Raw genomic sequence first — 23,087 nt, forward strand, 5'->3', positions numbered from 1 at the left:
TAAACGCTTTCCTATTTTAACCTATCTTATTATAAATTGTCTTTCTAAAACAGCACAACCGAACTTAAAAGCTCAGATTTTGATTTTTCTTGTGACTATTGATCTGAACATTTTTTTCTTGATAAAGATAACAGAAAAAAAAAATACTTATGCATGTATATAAAATTCATCAGATCTAAGATTACATTTAAAGCTTTAGTAGCATACCTATTTATATTGAAAACTAATTTGAATAAGGCCTTTGTGATATGGTAAACTCTGCAACATTGAACTGCTATGAATAATGCTAATATAATGTGTGTCAAAAAGGGAGGTAATTGATACTACAACAATAGGCTGTATGATCTGGCTTTCAAATTGATATTTACAATCAAGCTCGGTGTTATCGGAGATTTGACGCTGTACATAGTTGTTATATCCCTGGCTAGTCTACCCTTCAATGGCATCGATTTCCTATCCTCATTCCTAAACACACATGGGTATAAACTGATAAACGCTGGCTCGGTAGATTTGTACTGAACGTGTTTTTTTGGACGTCAAACACGATTTATTCAGAACATTAAGTTGGTGTTCGATATTCACGGTGGACTACTCTTGGTTTTGTTCCCTGGATTTATTGACTACCATTTACTGTGTATTGTCATAAAGGTGGATACTGGCGTATATTACAGTCTATAACACGCTAGGATGTTCTAGGTCCTTGAGCATGCGTCGTCCTACTCTATATCTAGTTTGAGGGTACACCTATGGATATGTTGTACCTGGAAATGATCGATGTTTGTTAATATTTTATTGGATAATACTTTAATTCGTTTTTCACAAAAACGTCGCCATGGCGTCAGTCATATGGTTGTCGCACTTGGTTAGGTCGCACTGAACCATTACACGCGCTTGGATTTCTAATGTGATCTGGGATACGCTGTAATGGCGTGTGGTTTGTCCTGGAACTGTCATGACGGAGTATTGTGTTACCTGTAAAGATGAGAACGTCTGTCTTGAGCACGGACGCTGGATGGGGGTTGACATGTCCAATCGTCCCGTTACTCTGTGTACTCGGAAACACTTGGATGCCTTCGATAACATCCTCGATGTAAGACTTGTTTGTGTTACCGAGTGATAGTCTCAGTATTGTTAATTGTATGTTGATGATGTTTACATATGTTTACATACATTTGTTAGTACCCTAAATGTTTACTTAGAACATTCACTGGTCTGGATTTTATCATGATGGAAAGATAGGAAGTTTATAATGTTTATAAAGCAGTATGTATGCTTACAATATGGTATGTATGTTCAGGTATGCTCACGAAGTTTATACTCCTGTTCATCAGGAATTGTTTACATACGATTCGATATAACAGGTAATATCATTCTCATTTTGTAAGCTAGTTGAATTGCAATAACAAATCATGTTGAATAATATTTTACAATGTACCGGCCTTTTTAATAGCCGCTTTCATTTAAAGGAGAGAAAACACGCTGTCAATGCCAGGTGATGTTCTATTAAACATTCAATACGACACAAAAGAAACGTTTTGTTAAACTCGTAGTCATTATTATCGAGGAGTCAGATCTTTTTCTGTCGCTTGAAAAGGAATACCATGTCAAAGAGAGTAAGCTATGTTAGTGTTATTTATAGATACCACACACTGATACAAACAACCTAATATGACAATGTGATATGTCGTTGTTCCGGCCCATATAATTTAAAATAAGATAATAACATATATAGATATTATTATATAAAAATATATATCTGGTAAAGGTATGATACACAGATAAGCATGAATAGTTTGAAAAATTGATTGACATTCCTGAAATATACCGTCGTCTGTAGTAAAACTCATGATCTGCCATGCGTTTTGCATTCGTGGGTGTAGATGGCGCGTTTTTGTTCTAGTATAACAAGGCGGTTAAGTGATAAAACATGTATAGACATTTTAAATAACACCATATCAATACTTCGAGGTGACAATATCTCAAACTTTTAAACTAAAAGCAACGCGTTTACAGTTTATAATTAAGGGGAATACGCAAGCCCCTTCATGTATATAGAGACTACGATAATTGAACTCGCTAATGTCGTAAAGTTTTTAATCAAGATGTTAATAAAGTATGGGAGCTATGTGTGAATCCGGAGGGTATGATGAAATAGACGAGTGCTTGTAAATGGGACTGTATTAGTATAGGTCACATCGTCTCTCAGTAGTCCTCTAATATCTACAATAATGCGAACCGCCAACACTAATTAACATACGTCACGTGATAGACTGTGTTCATGACATGTCACAGCAATGTACATGTAATCAATTACAACAATGTACATCAAAATGTTATAATATTACCGATACTCGCGTTACATCAATGACATCGCCTTAATTGATTATTTTAACATTAATATTTTACGGTAATATCCATCACTATAGTAATATTTAACATCATGAAATATATCTTTGTAGTGTTTTCGATTAGTTGTCGATTAATCACTGACAACAATGAGGTAAAGTTATGACATTTGCCGTCCGTTTCTTTTTCATGCTCTGCAATCAGTTTTATTTTAAGACTCTTATGTAGACAGTATAATTGTTTATCGTAGTCAGTTTTGTTTATTTTCTATGTTACATAACGAGATTGTATTTGGCATTTGTATTTAGTTTTTATACTAAAAGAGAAATATTTCATTAAATACCTGATGACACGTTAGGAAATGATCATATATAAGATTTACGGCGCCTCTCTTTTCGTGTGTGTCTACAGTGTAGTTCAATATCAACTAACCGTTCTAGATCGTATTTTATATTTGTGTTTATTCTATGCGTACTATACGATAAACAATCCGGTTAACATTCATCAAGACACCATCTAGGGGAGCTGCCACCATGCGTTATTAAGAGAGCGAAACTTAATCATCACAGCCTTGTAAATACTATAGGTAGTTATATAGGTAATGTGATACTATATTTGGCACAGCCATATATAGGTTATGCCATATATACAAAATGGTATTTGTAAAATCATTGTATACACTCATGCTTTATAAATCTTTCAGAAAGACACAAATGCATATTCGATCTCAACATAACAGTATTGATTTCGATGAACGTTTCAATACCGGTTGTAATTTCTACAACCTTAAATGTGTTTATCATGGCCGTATACAGCGCACCACTTATTGATTAGTTAATGATTTTTGACATTCAATGAATGTTAAGATATGAATGGAGACACAGTAGTTCACTTTATTTATCGTAGACATGGATGTATATTCATTTTCAGACGTCAACACATAATGCAAATACTGTAAAATAAGTTTTTTGTGTTTCGTATTTTTGCGTTTTTACTAAAAGCGTGAAGAAAAGGGAATTAATGTTTCGCAAAACTTATAAAACGGACTGAAATTTACTTCATTCTTGAAAAACAACCATACATTAACAATGGATAAAACGGACTGAAATTTACTTCATTCTTGAAAAACAACCATACATTAACAATGGCTTCATTGTAGTATAATTTTAATACTATGCCTACATACCTGTATTTCATAGTGTACATGACTAGAAAGTGTGTATCTCTCCCTGCAGGCAGGTACGATATACACACGCCACTACACCATTGTCACACTCTGTCACTAATGGTGTTGTGTGTCAGGACTAATTATGTCCCAGAGTAGGGGTCATCAGAGGTCAAAATGACGGTTCTTAGGTGGAGTCTTTACAACACGTCCCCACGAGAAAGGACATAGCGAGACCCACCCGGCCTTCGAGTGTTTCTGTGATATATATATAGAGATTTATATTGAACTGCATTTATTTACTGGTCTGTCTCGGTTGATTTGGAAGAAAAAAAGAAAAGTGGCAGGACTAATACGGTCCTTTTTATGTACAAATCGACGAGGCTGAGCAATACAATCCAGTATATACCTACATTAGATGTATGACCTGTTTTAAATCAATTTCTAATACCTACTCACATTTTTCACACAAGCTGTTCAAAAGCCAGTTCTATGGTGAATACAATACATCAATGATTGTCGTACTATTACATTCCAATACATGACTCTTACTTCTATTGCCTTTTTTTTGGTCAGCAATTTGCGTTTTCAGTAAAACCATCATCACGTACATGTGCCTTCAGAAAGGTAGAAAGTACAAAGCCTTAGTTTCGTATATATAAAATAACACAAAATGTTCATAAGTCATTCTTGTGTTTCTTGCGATTCTTAACGTGTTTTGCGATGTTTTTATCATAATGATATTGACCTGGAATCGGTCGCAGTCGGTCGCAGTACTTTTTCTTTAACTAAACACTTAACAAACATTGAGGAGGAATGTTAACTTTTGTTTTGCAGGATTTCGAAAGAGAGGCTGAAACATACAGACAGAAAATCAATGTTCTTCCACCGATCAGTGAAGAGGCTGACAATGATGTCATCGATGACGAAATCGAGGCTCTCGAAGCGAAGTACAAAGATATTTCCCGAGATTGCGCCAAACAGTTAGATAAATTATCTGCAATAATGAAAACAAAGAAAACGTTTGATGATCTTAACGATAAACTAAATGGGATGTATCCCGGTATTGAGAATAAACTACGTAATATTAACGAAGAAGAATTCGGAAAAGTACCGGAAAGGGATACAAAAGACGTGTACACATTAAAAGACCTTAAGGCCGAATTGATTGGCCAGGAACGCCGGCTAAAGGACATTACGCAAATGGGTGATAAGTTATGTAAAAATCTTAATGATATGAATATGAAGAAGAAGTCTGATGAAGTGAAAAAAACTGTGCTAGATCACAAACAGATTCACGAGGCGCTACAGAAAGACATTGCGGACAAAGAGGAACAGCTTGATGCCGCAGTTTCGCAACAACAGAACGTGCTGAACCGGCTCGATGGGTTATATGATTGGATGACAGAATGTGAAAGTATTCTGAATGAGAAAAAGCCGATCAGTCTGGAAAAAGACCGAATGGCACAACAACTCAAAGAACAAAGACGTATGAATGCAGAAATTGAAAGTAACAAAGCGTTATTGGAAAGACTTTCTACTGAAGCTGGAGATATGTCTAATGGGGATGATGCTCAAAAGACAGTCTTTGACCTTTCAGAGAGGTAATTGATATGTAAGGTGGCTGATATTGATAAAAAGCTGTAATTTATGTTTTCATACTTAACAGTAGATATGAATATATTTGCAGAAATGACGTAAGATTAACATTTTTTAAACGTGAATAATGTACACGAATGAAAATAATGTGTTGGTGATTAATTTATAGATATACCGTTGAATCTAGAGGCTCGTAGAAATTGATACTTTCAATTCATTCATCCTGAGTTGTTTTCAATATAACATCGAATGCTGAAAAAAAAAGAGTTTGATTTTGATGTTTAAAAAACGTGGGCGATTAATCGTCTTTTATGTCAAGTACATCAAACGTATATTTCATATGTGTTAAACAGAATCATGGACGTAGATGAGAAGGCGGAACAGTTCACACATCAACTAGAGGACGTTGTCGGTATGGTAAATGACCTTGAGACTAACATTGGTCAAATGGATGGATGGTTGACCGATTCCGTAACATCACTGAAATCCCGGAATAGGGGCGTAAGTCAGAAGGCATCAAAAGCGCGTGTGGACGAATTGTATCAGGAAAAGAAAGAACGGGAAATTGACATGGAAAATTTAAGGTCTTCTGCTAAGAAAGTCATGGATGACGAAAGAGTTTGTGACCAGTTCGCTCTGAAAGAGGGCCTGGGGGAGGTGGAAGGCAAGTGGCACGAGCTTACCGAACACCTTGTACAACAGGTATCGTTAGAGGTATGTAACACTGATAAAAACGTTTTCATTATAATATGGGTGCATTGGTCAAACATTACTTTAGGATTTGCCACTTTCTTATTCTGCCATTTTATAATAACATGAATAAAATGACATTCATCATTGTAATATAAGTAGATGTTTCGTTATGGATTTGTTTTCATTCATATATGTTAACACATATTGTGGACCAAAAACCCTTCACATTCGAAAATCTATGATGGAATATGTCTATTGCAAAATTGTTATCATCTATTTTCCCCCAAGCATTCACCACTCACTACTTGTATGACTTTACTGAGTGCACATTCGTAATCACAAACAATGTAGCCAAAGTAATAATATGTTGTATCTTCATTAACCGCTCCTTTTATTTGTCATCTTTCATCTGGCCCTGTTGCAGATCGAGAGTTTGTATCGCATTCGCTCTTGCAGATTGACACCGGATAATTTTCTTTCATCTTTACTTTACAGGCATTGACCGAAATAGATGGCATGCTGAAATACTTAGACAAAGCTGAAAATGAAATCAACACAGCTGAACCCATCAGCATAGAGCCCGAAACACTCACTGTGCAGCTGAAAGATCACCTTGTGAGTAGAATTATGAATTTGATTAGAATCATTGTATGGTGGATTATAACCGCTGTGAGAACTCTTTAAATATTAATTCGTATATTCAGTGAAAGCTGCGATTTTCTACAGTTATATAGCTCAGGTTGCGTGTGTGCGGTACAAGTAATTCTATTGAGCATCGTCGTTCAGAAACTCATTTCAATAACCTAGTCAAAACTGCGATTTTAAAATGCAGAACGAACACAAGCAATGAATCATACCCTCCTTCAGGCTAGAAACGCATTATGTAATTTCCGCATGAACAATTTTAAACACAAAATAACACATTATTGAAAATTATTTTTAAAATGTTGCAAAACATATTTTTGAAGTGAATTTTCATATGTGGATATTGTTTTTATTTTTATACTTTCCATCAACAGACTCTAACTACGTAATGTAAGATAGTTAATTAAAATGATATTAAAACTTTTTATTTTAGTCATTCAACGACGACTTGAATCAGAAACGAAACGCGGTGAAAGATATTATTAACAAATGCAATAGAATGCTTCGTGAAACGACGAACTCACAAACAGATGAAATCAAAACAAGATTAGATAGCATTCGTACTCAGGCCGACATTGTGTGTCAACTGAGCGCTGATAGGCTGCATCAGTTGGAAGCGGCCTTACCATTGGCCACTCACTTCAGTGAGAATCAAACAGAAATCCAGGGATGGTTGGACGAAATGGAAGCAGATATCAAATCCCAAGGGACACCAGGAGAAAACCTGGAACAAGTTCGAAAACAGCTAGATAATCTTAAGGTATATCTTACAATAGATTTAGATAAGATAATCGCTCTCGGTGTGATTTAAAACTGTGATACTGATTCTTATTTAACAACGACTTTCTTTGCACCATAGTACTATTCATTGAGACCTAATTAAGAATCCTAGCTGAACGAAACAGATGCATCAGGCAGATCTAGATAACTCGTTATATAGTCCTAATTCCTCGATATGGAAATGATTCCACTAAATATTTAATTACAGTTTTCCTAAAAGTTTGTATTACTTTTATCTCAATGTTACTAGAATTGGCGTTTCGTTTTTAAATTGGCATGCTGGTATAATTTTGATATTACTGATTTATTAAGTGGATTTCATCGTATACTACATACTAACATTCCTGTTGTACAATTGATTTACTGATGATTTGTTCTCACTGATTTCAGAGTTCTCTACAAAAGGTTGATGACCACAAACCGTTTATTGACGACCTTAACGATACTGGCCTTGAACTGATGGAACTTTGCGGAGATGATGATGCTGGAGAGATTCAGAACAAACTTATCGCTTATAATGGACGCTATGAGAAACTGAAGGGACTATCGAAGGAAAAGGAGCAGGAATTGACAAAGTCACGGACTCAAATGACCCAGGACGTGTCCGACTCTTTGGACAATCTCTTAGACGACCTTTCGAATCTCAATAGGAACATCACCACTGCCAACCCTATACCAGCCAACCCAGACAAGCTCAAGGATGAGCTGAAGGAGAATCAGGTAGGAAAATCTGTAAATGACTTTCGCCACGAAGTGCTAGTTATAATCAAATGACTGTGATTTTTAAAAGTAAAAGTTTTGAGGATTCATTTAAAAGAAATTCAGATCCAACAAAAAACATATCTTTAGCATGTCGTTTAAAATTTGGATTTAAGATAGTAACACTTTATTTGGTCGTCATTACGTCTGAAAAGTACTTAGTTTGACAATAATGATGAAAGACTGTTTTGACACGCATCAATTTCGAAACTTCTGTTCATTTTTAATTATCTTGATTTATGTAAACCAAACATGGCGATATATTTGCCATGTGCTACCGATATGTTTACATTAAGCTTACTACGAAAATTTTGCAGACTATTTTGATATGACCATGACATACTTTTTGTTTGTATATAGGTGTTAATGTCGGATCTGGAGCGCCTCAAACCTTCTCTTGTTAGTGTGGAAGAATCTGTGAAACGAATGCTTGCCCAGGGCGTGGAGGACCAAACAGATGGTAGGTGCAGACAAGATTTACAGAGTTATCCACATGTCAATGATATGCCATTTTTTAAACCGTGAGGTCCATGAACATATCTGTTAAATTGATTTGTTAAGGAAGTTAACTTGTACACTCAAATATTTGAATTTTCTGGATTGAAAAATAGCTTTTGTAATGTCACATTTTTGTTAACAATAGGCATTTTGCTCCTTACAGAACTTAGAATTAGTTTAAATCATTAAGACTTATTTAAATTGATTTCAAAATGTGAAATTGACATGATCGTATAGAAAAAGTATGAAGTTATAATGTTATTGTTACAGGGGATGATCTCAAACAGAAGGTGACAGAGATAGCCACTCTGAATAACCTGATTAGAGATGGCACCCTAAAACGGGACAGGGCACTTATGGAGGCATCCCAAGTGGCGGACCGCTTCTTTGATGTTTGTGCGGATACCATGTCCAACTTGCGAGACCTCAAGGATAATCTGTTATCACAGGAACCACCCGGCATCGACCCAGCTACAGTAAAGGAACAGCAGAAGGAGTTAAAGGTTGGTTTAATTTTAGAATCTAACTATATGGAAAAACATTAATTGTATTAGAATTTCGTGTCTTTAGATATGTGATACAAAAGAATTATCACGATAAACCTCGATCCTAGCACTAATCATCTTACAGTTTTCGTATATCGTCATTTCCTTTTCAGGACCTACGTAAGGAGTTGGGGAAGTCTCGACTGTCCCTGGAGGAGTGTCGAGAGTCAGGAGAGAAATTAAGTGGCCTATGTGGAGATCCGGGACTTGTCGAGATCCGGAAACAGCTGGAGGATATCCACAACATCGCTGATGATGTCCACGATATTGCACGTGATCGTGAAGACGACCTCAAGAACGCCCTCACTCACGCGGATAAGTTCCAAAATCTCCTCGACGTGAGTTCAGTTATCATTGTTGTAAATCATCTTTACAATAGTAATTTTCCAGTAGTAGCTAGTTGTAACGTCGTCATAGACGTATGACCTAACAGTAATTTAGAAAGTAGTTGGGAATGGGTAGTTTTACAGGATATCTGCGCAATAACCTTACACTAAATCATGTGTATTTGTAAGAAACTGCACGAGTTTGTATTTTCAATGTTAAATAGTATAAATATTGATGGTGCTTTTCAACATAATTATGTATCGTAGAAATTACTAAAACAATTCGGTATTTTATCAATGCACTGTGACATCCTTCAAGCTATTGGTATAACCACCGAAAACAACGGGGAAATGTTTGAAATAATAAATATAACTTACATACACTGTTCCTCATTATCCGTTGATGAATCCATCCATAAATTTTTCTTACGAGAAGATATTTTTCATAAACGAAATAATCTTCTTTTTTTAATCCTAACAAAGCTACATAAACAGTACTGGTCCCATGAATTACATATAAAAACGTATAGGCTAAAACGGTGCCCAAGAAGGAGCTCAAACTATGTTTTCGGATCACAGTTGTGGCAAGGTTAAACGTGGATCCACTGTTAAACATGGCCTGTAATAAAACTAACCACACATACCCTGTAGAAAGGTAAAAGTTGCCTCCCCTTTTAACAGACCCTAACCTGTTTATTCTAGTCGATTACGGCGTGGCTCCCCTTGACAGAACAGCAACTCGACTCCTTGACACCCATATCATCCCAACCGGAAGTTGTCCGCCAACAGATTGAGGAGCTCAAGGTATGCTATTTTTCTTTCTTTTTTCCTCTTTTTCCATTCATTTCATATACAGAATGTTTTCTGTTCATCAAACTCATAAATTAGTCTTACAAACTGCACATATGTGTATCAAAAACCAAAATGAAATCGTTTTAATTCTTACAGTTGTACCTAGTGTAAATAAAAACTATCTAAATTTGAATTGTTTTATGTCAATATCTCCACATTTTATTTTTTGCTTAATAAGGTGACTTGATAAGATAATAGGGGTTTTATTCACAAGTACTGATATAACTATTTGTACTTGTTCTTAATGTAAGATTTCGTGTGGTGATATTTCATACTGTAGTAGGTAGTGTCAGTTAATTTCATTTTCAATTTGTCGTTTTCCTGATTGCTTAATTCTTATTGTCTATAGTTTACAATATATATTGCCTCGTCAAGATTCAAAGTTTCAAAAATTAGGACGATACACTTTTATTCTGTGTATAAACTGTAAAGTTGGTGGAATTCCAGGTTTTTGCTGACTATTATGATACAAATGGGGTTAGTATATGTAGTTGGTTTGTTCAATTTTGTCACTCTCTCACTACTTTACTGTTCATAGAGAAATGTTTCATCTGAGAGAAAAGTAACGAACGGAATCGAGTATTATATATTTATATGTACAACTCGTTTCCACAGAACACGATTTTAGTTTATTAGTCGAATATTGTTTTATTTTAACCAATAGAACGGTCCAAAACCGTCTATGCATGCTAGAATAGCCGTTTCAGAGTAATTAATACATATTTTGATTTCACTTATAGGACGCTGTAAGTATCGACATTGTATTTGGTAGAGAGGAAACTTTTTAAAGGCTTATTGTTTTAATAGCTTTAATCTTCTAATTAATGTACAACCTCGGTGACGTTGTAGAATTATCTTTGACATATGTTTGGTATTCAAGTTGGGCTTCAAAATATTTTTGATTTGTGTTTGGTGATCGCATATTTTTCATTCGCCAACATAACTTTTTCACACTTATTCATCTAAGGTGTTTCTGTCGTTGTTTCTGGAGCTTTTCCTTTCAAAATTTTCCAAAAAAAGTGTTTATTTGTACATTTGCTATAATTTTGCTTAACTTATTTCTCAAGATATTTACAAGAGTCCTGCATTTTCTAAAGCGATAATCCAGTTCTTTATTTTGTATAAGTTCTGTGATGTCGTAAATGACACTGTTTAAGACAGTAATAATTTGTTTTGTACACGTTTGATGTTTCATAACACCATGTGTTGGTATACGTTTTGTTAATATACTCTAATATCGTTGATAACTGTTGGTATCATACATCATGCATTAAGTAATATAAATTACTATTATTGTTTTACTTTTTCAACTGCATATTGTATACTGTTCAATTATTTGTACTAATATTAGTAAATTTTGCATGAGTTTTACCTCTCCCCATTCACCATAATGCATGTTTTACCTAGTAATTTTGTTTTTAGATTTTCAGTTAAAGTTGCAAATATAAATTACCCTTGTATAAAAGTAGAATCACGTCTACCAGATACCGAACTGCACTATAACGAACTGAGAACCTTGATATAAGTAATGTAGAAACCTGGCTATACAGATTTCAGAAAGAAACAGTTCTGAAGTGAACTGAGGAGCTTTGGAAAACTTTCGTGCGAACTTTGCTTCTTTTAAACTATACAAGGCCTTCATTTGAATAAATAATCTATAAATATGCCTTTCTTTGTCTTGACTTTTTACAGTTTTTATAGTATCAGCATATATTTGCAAATTTAACAATGAATAATTGGCTTTTTTTATTATCAAAGTAGTTTCGCTTATAACAAGGTTCGAGTAAATAATGTTCAGCTGCTAGATAAGACATGTTCAATGTATCAGTAAACAGACAGAGTCAAAGGAAGTAGGTTTAGAATAGTTTTCAGAACCCTATACGGATTTTCAGATTATGTAAAACTACAATTTTCATTACTTTGCATCTGATTTGTATGTATTAAAAGCTTTACATATATTTTAGTATTCTCTGCTTATCTCGTCATTTCGCTTTGAATAATAAATCTCGTAGAAGATTCAATCTTAACTCCCTGTGCAATTTCTCTTATTCTCACTATTTAAAGGAGCAAAAGGCTTTTTCATTAATTTTTCATCCAGGAAATCATTTCAATAATATTTCGCTTTAATGTCTTGTATTGTTCTATATTCGATTTTTGGGAAGAATGTGTGCATTTTCTGAGTATAACATAATATTGATTTTCTTGTTAACAGTTTTCTAAATCTCAAATCCATCCACACGTGGTAGACATGCAACAGTTGAACCAGGAGTTATCTACCCTGAAAGACATGTCACCAATTGCAGCGGAGTCTCTTCACAGACCGGTAGAGGACGTTAATGGTCGCTGGAATAAAGTCTTAAAAACTGTAGCAGATAGGGAGGTATAAACAAATCATCATATAAAAAATATGACGTCATTTACAAATTAATTAAATATCATTTGAAGAAAAAATAACATAATTATACAGATAGAATCACATCAATACATATTGCATGAATTGAAATTCATTATAAAGTAATAGGATATAGAACGTAAATTTGAAAATTTAATGTGATAACTTATGTACAGTACCAATATTATCTATTTAAACAATGTAAAATCGTAGCCTAATGCATATTAAAAATACTTCCTCGAATTCAGGCGAAGTTGAAAGCTATGCAGTTGAAGATAGGAGAGATAGAAGAAGGCATGGATGGAGCTATCGAATCCCTCACACATGCTCATCAGGACCTGTCTAAATTTGATGAGGTTGCAGGGGATCCAAAATGTCTTGAGACACACATGAAAAAGTTACAGGTGAACAGAATTTAATATTATCAATATTATAACAGTATGGTTATGGAGTGTGCTTACTTGAATAACGCTGTTGTTATTTGTTTCTGAATCATTATCATGGTATTTTGTGTATAATTTCATTGGTTCTTAAAATGAAATGCATGGTATTTTTGGTGTTTTTTTTTGTGTGGGGGGGGGGGGGGGGGTTCTCGAATCGCACGTTTTACTCCCAAAACTTTCTATACATTGTTAACATTATAAACTAAGGCAATATAATCAAAGTGATATCAAATTACAAATATAATTCTTTTCAACAGTTACAACTCTCTGATCTGAAAGCCCAGGAGACTAACTGCAAAAACCTCAGCAATGCCGTCACTAAACTACTGTCACAAGACTCCGAGGACAGTCCAGCGCTCAAAGAGAAACGTGACGTCATGAATGACCTAATGAGGGCAGCACATGCAAACGGAAAAGACAAAGAAGCAAAGCTCCAGGAGAGTCTCAGACAGGTATACGTCACTCTTGTTCACAAAGTTAACATATTTTGTTTTTCGCGTTAAGATGTTCTTATTGTATAGGCAATTCTGTTTCCCACAACATGCTCTAAAGAATAAAGGCTGACTTTTTTATGTATTCTTTTAAGGCTGATTTGTTTTGCATATATGCTTTCCTTACCGATTTGCACGATAAATCATATGTTTTTGTGTATTCCATTGTAATAATGACGGATCAACATTCACCTTTTAAACAGGTGAAGAAATACTTAGGAGATGTAGATGACCTTCTACAATGGGTGAACGACCTCAGAATGGAACTCAAGTCGGCTTCTCCATTTGGCGCACTTCCAGAGACGTCAAAGACTCAATACGAGGCTTACTTGGTGAGGACATCATGCTTTTAGGACTATGTTGATTATATTTCAAATCATCCTCGTAGATAGATTGCGATTGGAGAGTTATACAATAAACTTCACTTGTATATATGTAGAGCTAATTAACATTAAGATGTTTTGAAAAAGTGGTTCTTCATAAAGTTCGCTGCAATATATATCCATTTAAAGCAAAATATGTTTAAAGGAATTTAAGATATATCCTCACAAAAAACCATCGTCGGTTTTATTTAAAATCACTAATGTTGAATGAAAAACAAAGAATGAAATTTTCTTTTAACTTGAATATTACGCGCGTAATACGATTGTCGTTGAAAATCGGTAGTTATTATTATCGGTACAATAATAATGAGTTGGCGGTAAATAAACTTCTTTTTTAAACACGATTATGAGAGCAAAAAAAAAAACATGTAACGTATTCAATTCACTTATGAAAACTGAGAGTTGTTTACCTGAAAATTTAACATGTATTATTTATGAATATCATAACCCTATAATTTTATATAAAATTACCAAAAGTAGCTGGAGTATATTTATGGAATAAAAGCGATAATTGAAACAGATGCTTAAAACATACGTTATGGCAGTATCATTATATAAATGGAATACATTGCACGGTAATACATCATTATGTTTAAAATACATGCACACAACCAAAACTGTTAGGTATATGTTACTATAGGATTATAGAACATCTATATAAATTGTACTTACAAAGTGAGAGTGAACCGAAGGAATCACTAAACTTCATCATTTGCTCATCTTAGGCCCGATATGAAGCATTTAAAGACAAAGATGAGCTGAGCCAGGCGTTGATGGCGAAGGGTCAAAAGATGTGCGAGAAGTGTGATCCAGATGACGTAGCACAAATCTCGGACCGAATCAGAAAACTCAAAGACAGGTGGAACGATACCAAAGATCGGGCACAAAAACGAAAGGTAAACCTTAAATAAATTATCATACATTAAACTGATTCGACTACTATTTCTATTAGTTTGACACAGCAGTGATGGTTCAGCGTTTAAAGCATTCTGAAAACACAAATAATGTTTAGAGACCACTAATTAGATTTACTGTCTGTTGTAGGAAAAACTGTCTGAACATCTTGAAAACGTGGATGAGTTCCATGGCACTCTTAAAACGTTTACTGATTGGTTGAACAACGCCGAGATCGCAATGCGAAACTTTAAATACCCAAGCAAGCTTGTGGATAAGGTCACAGTTCAGCTTGAGGAACACAATGTAAGTAAAATGCATTATTTTGTACAACAAATAGATAACAAATGTCAAATAAATATTTGATTTGATAAATAAAGTAGCGAATTGATATTTTTGTAGTTAAATTACTTAATTAAAAAGTATTAACATATTATATAAATCTGCAAGAGTATTAATCTATTTTACGTGACCAAGTATTGATTATTATCTTAATTTGGTTGTAGAAAATGAAACAGGAACTAGACCAGCATTCAGAGCGAATGCAGACTTTGGACAGAACTGGAAGTTACCTAAAACATTTCTGTCGAAAACAAGATACTATTTACATAAAAAATCTCCTAGTGGGCATACGTTTACGATGGAAGAAACTACTTCGAAGAACCGACGAGAGAGGGCGTCTTCTCAAGCATGCGCACAGAGAAGATAAAAGGGTGTGTATAATTTCTATGTAAAACTAATCGGTTAAAATATCTTGTTAAAATGTTTTTAAATCATCAAATGTTTGCTGTTCAACAATACACTTTTATGACTCGTCAAGTATAATGTAATACAGATTTTCCTGGAATACATACATCAAATATTATTATTTCGATTTTGCGATTTTTTGCGGATTTTCTAAATGTTTGGATTAAGAAAATTATTATTGTAATATGAAAAATATAAAAAGGAGCATTGTTTTCATTGTAATTTCAAGATGTATCTTATTCGCAATCTATTGCATATTTGAGTATAGCGAAAACAGAGCCTCGTTTAAATTAAAGCTTATACATCATATGCATATTAGATCAAATTATGTCGGAACATTAAAAGTAAATAAATAAATTCTCCTAAAGTTATATCAACACGTGTGTGCCTTCAGGCTATAGGTCCAGTCACTGTGCATGCGCTGTCAGTGTTACTTAACCGCCTGTTCTATCATTGTCTTTGCCAGTTCTACGATGCCTGGAAGGGACTTTGTGATTGGCTAGACGAGAGTTCAAAGACAGTGTCAAAGTTCATGTCGCCCGTGGCGCAAGGTTCAGCTACGAAGGAGAACATCGATGATTTGAAGGTAAATCTTGACACTATCGACGTGTTATTGTATGTGTTAATGTGGAGTTTAAACTTAATAATTACGGTTATTTACAAAAGTGTGACTCTGAATTACTCTGTGCAAAATATAATGACAATTGTGGTTTAAGTGATATCAAGTAAACTTTGGAAACCGAAGAAATCTAATTAGTTGTAAGCATATTAAAGAGGCTTACCCGCAGACGGACCGGTAAACGGCACATCTCCGATCACTAAATAAACTTCAGTACATGTTTCTATGTGACAAAATTAGAGGCTTTCCGACTTTATTTCTTGAAAACAATTACAGAATATGTATTTAAAAGACGTTTTAAAACTCAACCTGAGAGGGAAATGTATGGAATATAACGGCAAATCTTCTTTGTAAATCGCCGCTGCCTTTGAAGTTATCACTGTGCGGCACTGTGCACGTGCTTGTTTCTTTGATGTGTCAATCAAATTAGACTCCACTTTATAGCGGGGACTTATTGCGGGTTGCGATTAGATAAATAATATTTTAAAAAATGAGGTTTTAATATCACTTTTCAGCGTTTTATAAGGAAAATAAAATGAAAAACTCAACAATTCCAACAATCTGTCATGTGTAAAAAAATCTTTTTCTATTAGCCAATTTTTCTGATCTCTCTGCGGGCAAGCCTCTTTAATGTAAAACGAGTGTTTTCGAAAATAATGTAGAAGTATCATAAGAACTGCCCCACAGTGCCTTTAGTGGTTATGACAGATCATCGTTGTACTATACAATTGGTAATTTCTGGATAATTGTACTGTTCTCACCACCTTAGCCATATTTTGTTTGATTGTATCTATAGTCTATGTGAATATACAATTATTATTCTGGATAATATCTTGTGTTGAACAATTTCGTTTTCTTATTATATGTCAATCAATATGTCAATGCGATCCCTAATAACTCACCTGAATAGTTCTTAAGATCAGGTGGCATTAATACACAAACAGTAGTGTAATTAACTAGTGCATACAGAATGTAACTTAACCATATACGGAGAATTGGGTCTTGTTCACATGAACACGAGACAGAAGTACATGAAGTATATACAAATGAATTTGTATGAACACGTGATATAACAGTATATAGTAACACTTATAATTGATTACTTATACACGTTATAGTAGTATATATGGAGACATGGTATTGGTACACGAGGAATTAATGCACAGTACCACAATACGGAAAGCGAAAATGTTATCACTACATGCACACCAAAAAGTATTTTACTGTATACGATGATGTGACGTAGTACACAAAGCAAGCTATCGTTTATCGTTTAAAAAACAATACGCGACACTTAAACACACGAACATATGACGTAGTACACATCCATAAAATGTTGTAAATGGTTATTAACATGTGACAGTAGTGCCTACGATAACTTAGCAATGACGCACAAGGAATTAAATTAGATACATCCACGCGCAGCCACGACATAACATATATCTCTAAGACAAAAATGTTGTAACTATGGCTTTTGCTATACTAACATAACTGCATGCAATTTCCAGAAAATATTTGCAGAGGCATTTCACCAGGTATTTAACACGTTTTATCACATTGGGTGAACGTGCTTTTCCCATCACGTTGTTGTCGTATCATTTTCTTTGTTGTCTTGTATTCCTCAAGTTCTAATTTTGAGTCTTCCTGGCATCAGTTATCATGATTTCACTTGAAGCATTAAATATGTTCGTTTTTTGTTTTATGAATTTGTTAAGTGCGACCTGACCCGTGTGTTTGTCAAATGATGTTGGGATAGTATGTTGGTTTGCGTTTTTGTATCAGTTATTCATCCACCAATCTTTCAAATTTATATTAACTATGTTTATGTACAAGTGTCATGCTTAATATGTATACGTGTGGTGCAGGTATCATATTGTGTTTGTTTTGACGATTAATTCCCTTTTTGTTTCACGAGAAGTATATTCATCCAAACCCTGAAATGATTAATTATATTTTGATAATAATTATGCATATATCATCAGGGTTTAGAACGAGCTGGGGTTGGGACCCATTATTATTTTATGCATTTTACCAAGTCTACACAATTAAGGATACATCTTATTTATTTAGTTTAAAGTAATTGAAGCTAATGATGGATTTAATATACAAAACACACGTTACTGACTCCTTTTTGTTTATTGTTTAATTCACTGTCTGAGCATATTTTTTTTTATTTGAATGTATATTAGAAATAGGCGTTAATCGGGAAGGTTTTTTCTTAGTCATCTTGGTAGTTAAGAACACATGTTGTATTGGCTTTCTCGTGACTTTTCCGAATTATCTCCTTTGTGAAACTAATTATTTAGAATCGTCCGTTATCATTTATTGATGGCTATATAATCAGTAATGATATTTCTCTGATGTCATGGTATGGGTATATTTTGGAAATGAATACGTGTATTATTTTTAAATGAATTGGATTTGTGTCTTGTAACAAATATAGATTCTTTCGTACACTATACATTGTTTGTTAATGTAACATTTGTATTAATATCAGTGTATTCTGTTCAATATTTAAGTCACCATATGTTGTCTACGCTATCACTAACAGGAAACAAAATCTACTATGTTTGATATGTTTATAAAAGAATATATTGATATACCTTCCATGTACACATCGTCCAGCTCGTTGTATAGGCTTCACTCAACAAAGTGTTACAATATTCATATGTTGCAAAATTGATAAACAAGATCTAGATTTCTTCCTTGTATAACCGATATAAAGTTATTAGAGATATTTACTCTCATGATATTCATTTCACAATATGACATTATGTGTGTATGCTCGTTATAAGTAGGTGCATATAAGTAAAATGTCCTGTTACATTTAAATGGCCACCTCAAATAAATGTATATATATCGTCTGGTCACTTGGAATTGCTCTTTTGACCTGTAATATTCGGTCAATAAGCTATATTTGCCCATGTATGAAAGTCACATTACTTCATCATCAATATTCATAAAAGTTTGAATGAGGATTAAATTCTAAGCCCTGGTTAAATACATTGATCAAGACAGCTATTTGGATACCATACGTTGGTAGTTGTTGCCTTTTCATTGAGATCAGTAGGTCTTTCGACACATTTGCTCAATTGAATGAAATGATTCCACGATTTGTTAATGGACAATATATGTAAGCCCGGGATAAATTCACAACTGCAGTGTCCTAAAATAAATCTCTGACTTAGGGCAAACTTTCATGATATTGTCAACTTTATCAAAGCTTATAGCTATTTCTAACCCAATAGATTACAAGTTTATTATTGTAAATATGCATGATTTGTGTTAACGATGCATTTTAACTTATAATATATCGTGGCTGCTACATCTATGAAATATTGCTTTAAAATACAAATTGTATGTCACATCTGTGGAGATGTTTCCCTGAAGACTAAATTAAGCTAACAGTATTCTAGACCCTCAGGCAAGTCTGTATGTTGACACGGTACGGTCATCTCTCACAACAATATTGGCCTTTCTCCTTGGGCGTCCTCTCCTACACTGCGTGGACAATAGCGACCGGCTGGCTCAAGCTTCCTTTCACGCATTCCTTGTTTTTAACAAAGGAGTTAGGTTTAGAAATCTTTTTTTCTTTTATAATCTTTACCGTGTTTAGTTTTAGGTAGTTTCTGTTGATCTCACTGCATCAGATAAGTGTAAAACCCCAAGGTTCACTCGTGTGGAAGAGAAGTTCACGGTTCAAAGAACACGCAATCTGATTGGTTGATGACTAGACTTTCCACATATAGACTTACTTAGGTGTATGTTTCATGGCTGTGATGGAATGCTCAGGGACACCGGTTATATCTTTATTATGAATTATTGTAAACGAGTGGACGGAGTTTACTTATAACTTGGATTTACGAGTGTGTGCTTTATAATTTCTTTGTGCGAATACCTGTTATATTTTGCTTTACGCAATCAGGTTCTGAATACACAGGTAAGGAACGTATTTCTTTAACAGGTGTGGTTGGAGTTAAGCCAGCCTTATTCATGCATAATTGCCAAGGAATCTCACCTGTATCTCGTTGACCTAAATTGTAAATATACATCGCTTGGTTTCTATTTAATCCCCGTGTTTGAAGCTTAGGTACTTGTTCCTTCAAAATGATGATTCATTGGGGAAAAGTGAACAGTTGTATCCTTAACAATCGATTTTAGTCAGTTTTTATTTCGGTTTTCACCATAACCATGTTTGGTTAGTGCATCATCGTCATGTGGTGTCACCGTGATGGATATTGAGGAAGTATAATTTGATCTGAATGTTCAAGATTCTTAACTTCCTGTAGAATAATCAACAAATCAAAGCTAGTTGATTGTTGATAGTTTCTGTTTCCTTATTATCTGATTTAAATATATTTTCTCCTCGTGTATGTTTCTCAGTGTGAAAATATCTTTTTTGTAGTTATCCTCTATTATTGCTTTTAAAATTTAATAATGTTCCGTATATCGGGTATTTTAATATCGCCATCGTTTTGTTCGGAAATGCAATATACAAAATAGTGTTTGCAATTGACCTAGTACGTCACACGTTACTTAAGAATTGAAATATGGTATACAATGTACTGTTTATGTGTTTTAAGGTGTTACTTTTACTCTTAAACGAATTTAATGATTTTTGTTATTTTTATTATTCTAAATTTTGTGCATTTTTAGCTATATATTTTGTTGTTACCCATTGTCATCTTGAATATCTTAGTACATCTATTGTTTTCCCATAGTAACAAACCTTTATTCTTATCGAGTCTCGTATGTAAAAAGTACCTTCACTTTAGACGTCTCACCTGCCTGTAATTAATCACTTATGTCATACAAATCGTCACCAGACAGACGAGCAAGCATGACCTTGAGCTTAGTGAATGTACCGTTAATAGTGAGAGTTTCGTATTCTGTACATTGAATCTTAGATGGTGATTACCCCCAGGCAATTAATATTAATGTTGAACGAAAAATACTTATTTACCATGATATCAAAGAACAAAGAACAGATAATGAGCTATACGAAAAATTATCAACATGGTTTTTTCAACTCATATCAGTCATATTATTCACATCTGTCACATCATCACTACAATACATACATATTTCTATGTTCTCAAGCATTAAACTTAGGTTTCGATGTTTTTCTTAACACGTGTTCTGCACATGTAAGATACATGTATACCTATCAAGAACGTTTCAGTAACAATTTAGTTTCACCTGCATTTTTAAATTGTAACCTTTTCCTTACACTACGTCTATACTTATCCGTCATACTCCAGTGAACACATAATACGTCAACCATACTGTACATACAATAAACTAATGTTAAATTATGCAAACTGTATCGTATAAGTGAATATCATCAATTTAACGAAGCCATTCGCTAGCAAAATATCCTAGTTAGTCATGCAGAACAAACACAAACAACTTTGAAAAATCTTAATAGATTTGTATGTTTTGTAATGAAGTAATAATAGGTTGGGGATGAATGTAAGTAATTATAAACTTAAAGCTGGCATAGACACTGTAGCATATAATATAAAAGCAGAAATACTAATTCATCATACAACGTCCCAGTAAGTACCTAAGTAATGCAGCTGTATTGAAAATAATACGTAAGTATAGTTTTACTTACTATCGGAACTTATATTTTACGAGTTAAGCACGATCTTAAAGTTATCAGAATTCGTGATCACGACGTTTGACTTGTTTATATAGAATATAAACAACACGAAAAACAAATCTCTCTAACAGTAACATTAACGTTTGTATAAAGGTTAGCTGTACACTAAAGATTAAAATTATGTTAATGTAGCAGATGTTTCGTCACAGATGTATGATATCGATTATAGGGGATGGACTGCCATCGAGATTAGGGCTGTTCATGCCCGTTTATCCACTTTTCCATCAATCGTTATGGTTTCACAGATGCTTACACATAACTGTTATTAGATAGATAATTTTAGTGTAAGAACAACATGGAGCTGGAAATATGCGACTTCCCCTATGATTTAAGAATTTAATGTTTTGATGTAGGTATTGTATCGTAATATTACGGTTGCTAATTGTTGAACATTTTTGTTTGTTTTCTCTGTGTTTTTTTTTTTTTTTGTGTATTAAATTACACCAGGTTAATAGTAGGTGCATAGTTACACAATATCTAACAGTATACCTGGAAGTTTTGTTAGATATTATTTGTTTATATGTATGTAACGTGGGCGCCAATAAATATAGTTTGATAAATATTGTTATCTATACCCTGATGTGCAACATAACATTTCATTGTTCTGATGTCATTGCATACTACATATGACTGATTGCATTTGTTCAAATATTAAGCTTATCTCACCATGTATTTTTTACAAAATGCTTCTAAATGTGCATTGATACCTGACACACCTTGTTGTTACCTGTCGTTATATTGTAAAGTTACTGTTCATAATGTTTAAACTTTTTATTGCTCATATGCAAAAAAAAGATTGTTATTTACATAAATTTATCTATTGAATTAATCATATACCGGTATATTTCTACAAATATGTAATTCATACAATTTATCTATGTGTAGAATGTATGATGTATCAATAATGTGATGTATCCTTCACTTTAAAGCGGTTCCAACACGAACTTGCCGGTAAACACACAACGTTCTACTCAGCCACCCGTCTAGGCCGAAACCTTAAGGACAGGTGTACCAAGTCCGATCCGGAGAGGGATGTGCTACAGCAGATGCTGGATGATCTAAAAGATAGATGGAATTCAGTTAGGTCGGTGATATCGAGAAGGTAAGTACCATGGAAAGAAACTGGTGAAGTACATTTAGGTCAAATATCAACGTTGATGAATCGCACGATTTCCCATAATGGTAAAAAAGACTCATAAGTTGTCAACTGAAACATGGCGACCTGTTAAGGCGTGTAGAGGCTGG

General features: G+C 34.0%; 1 protein-coding gene across 4 annotated transcripts in view; it reads left to right on the forward strand.

The window, feature by feature from the left end:
- Positions 1 to 23,087, forward strand: part of LOC117317564 (dystonin-like) — a 67,585-nt gene that overhangs the window by 17,953 nt on the left and 26,545 nt on the right. For 3 of the 4 annotated variants that reach the window (XM_033872391.1, XM_033872394.1, XM_033872392.1), the window contains 20 exons: positions 4,349 to 5,115; positions 5,464 to 5,824; positions 6,299 to 6,418; positions 6,882 to 7,208; positions 7,619 to 7,948; positions 8,348 to 8,447; positions 8,756 to 8,988; positions 9,144 to 9,368; positions 10,059 to 10,160; positions 10,656 to 10,685; positions 12,421 to 12,588; positions 12,849 to 13,004; positions 13,301 to 13,495; positions 13,738 to 13,866; positions 14,643 to 14,813; positions 14,962 to 15,117; positions 15,318 to 15,524; positions 16,025 to 16,144; positions 17,686 to 17,712; positions 22,772 to 22,944. In XM_033872391.1, the coding sequence (XP_033728282.1) occupies positions 4,349 to 5,115; positions 5,464 to 5,824; positions 6,299 to 6,418; positions 6,882 to 7,208; positions 7,619 to 7,948; positions 8,348 to 8,447; positions 8,756 to 8,988; positions 9,144 to 9,368; positions 10,059 to 10,160; positions 10,656 to 10,685; positions 12,421 to 12,588; positions 12,849 to 13,004; positions 13,301 to 13,495; positions 13,738 to 13,866; positions 14,643 to 14,813; positions 14,962 to 15,117; positions 15,318 to 15,524; positions 16,025 to 16,144; positions 17,686 to 17,712; positions 22,772 to 22,944 (4,097 nt within the window). Of the gene's footprint in view, positions 1 to 937; positions 1,091 to 4,348; positions 5,116 to 5,463; positions 5,825 to 6,298; positions 6,419 to 6,881; positions 7,209 to 7,618; positions 7,949 to 8,347; positions 8,448 to 8,755; positions 8,989 to 9,143; positions 9,369 to 10,058; positions 10,161 to 10,655; positions 10,686 to 12,420; positions 12,589 to 12,848; positions 13,005 to 13,300; positions 13,496 to 13,737; positions 13,867 to 14,642; positions 14,814 to 14,961; positions 15,118 to 15,317; positions 15,525 to 16,024; positions 16,145 to 17,685; positions 17,713 to 22,771; positions 22,945 to 23,087 lie in introns of those variants that run through there. The other variant, XM_033872393.1, reaches the window with a different exon arrangement.

Source organism: Pecten maximus, chromosome 19, assembly GCF_902652985.1.
Source record: "Pecten maximus chromosome 19, xPecMax1.1, whole genome shotgun sequence".
Classification (NCBI taxonomy): domain Eukaryota; kingdom Metazoa; phylum Mollusca; class Bivalvia; order Pectinida; family Pectinidae; genus Pecten; species Pecten maximus.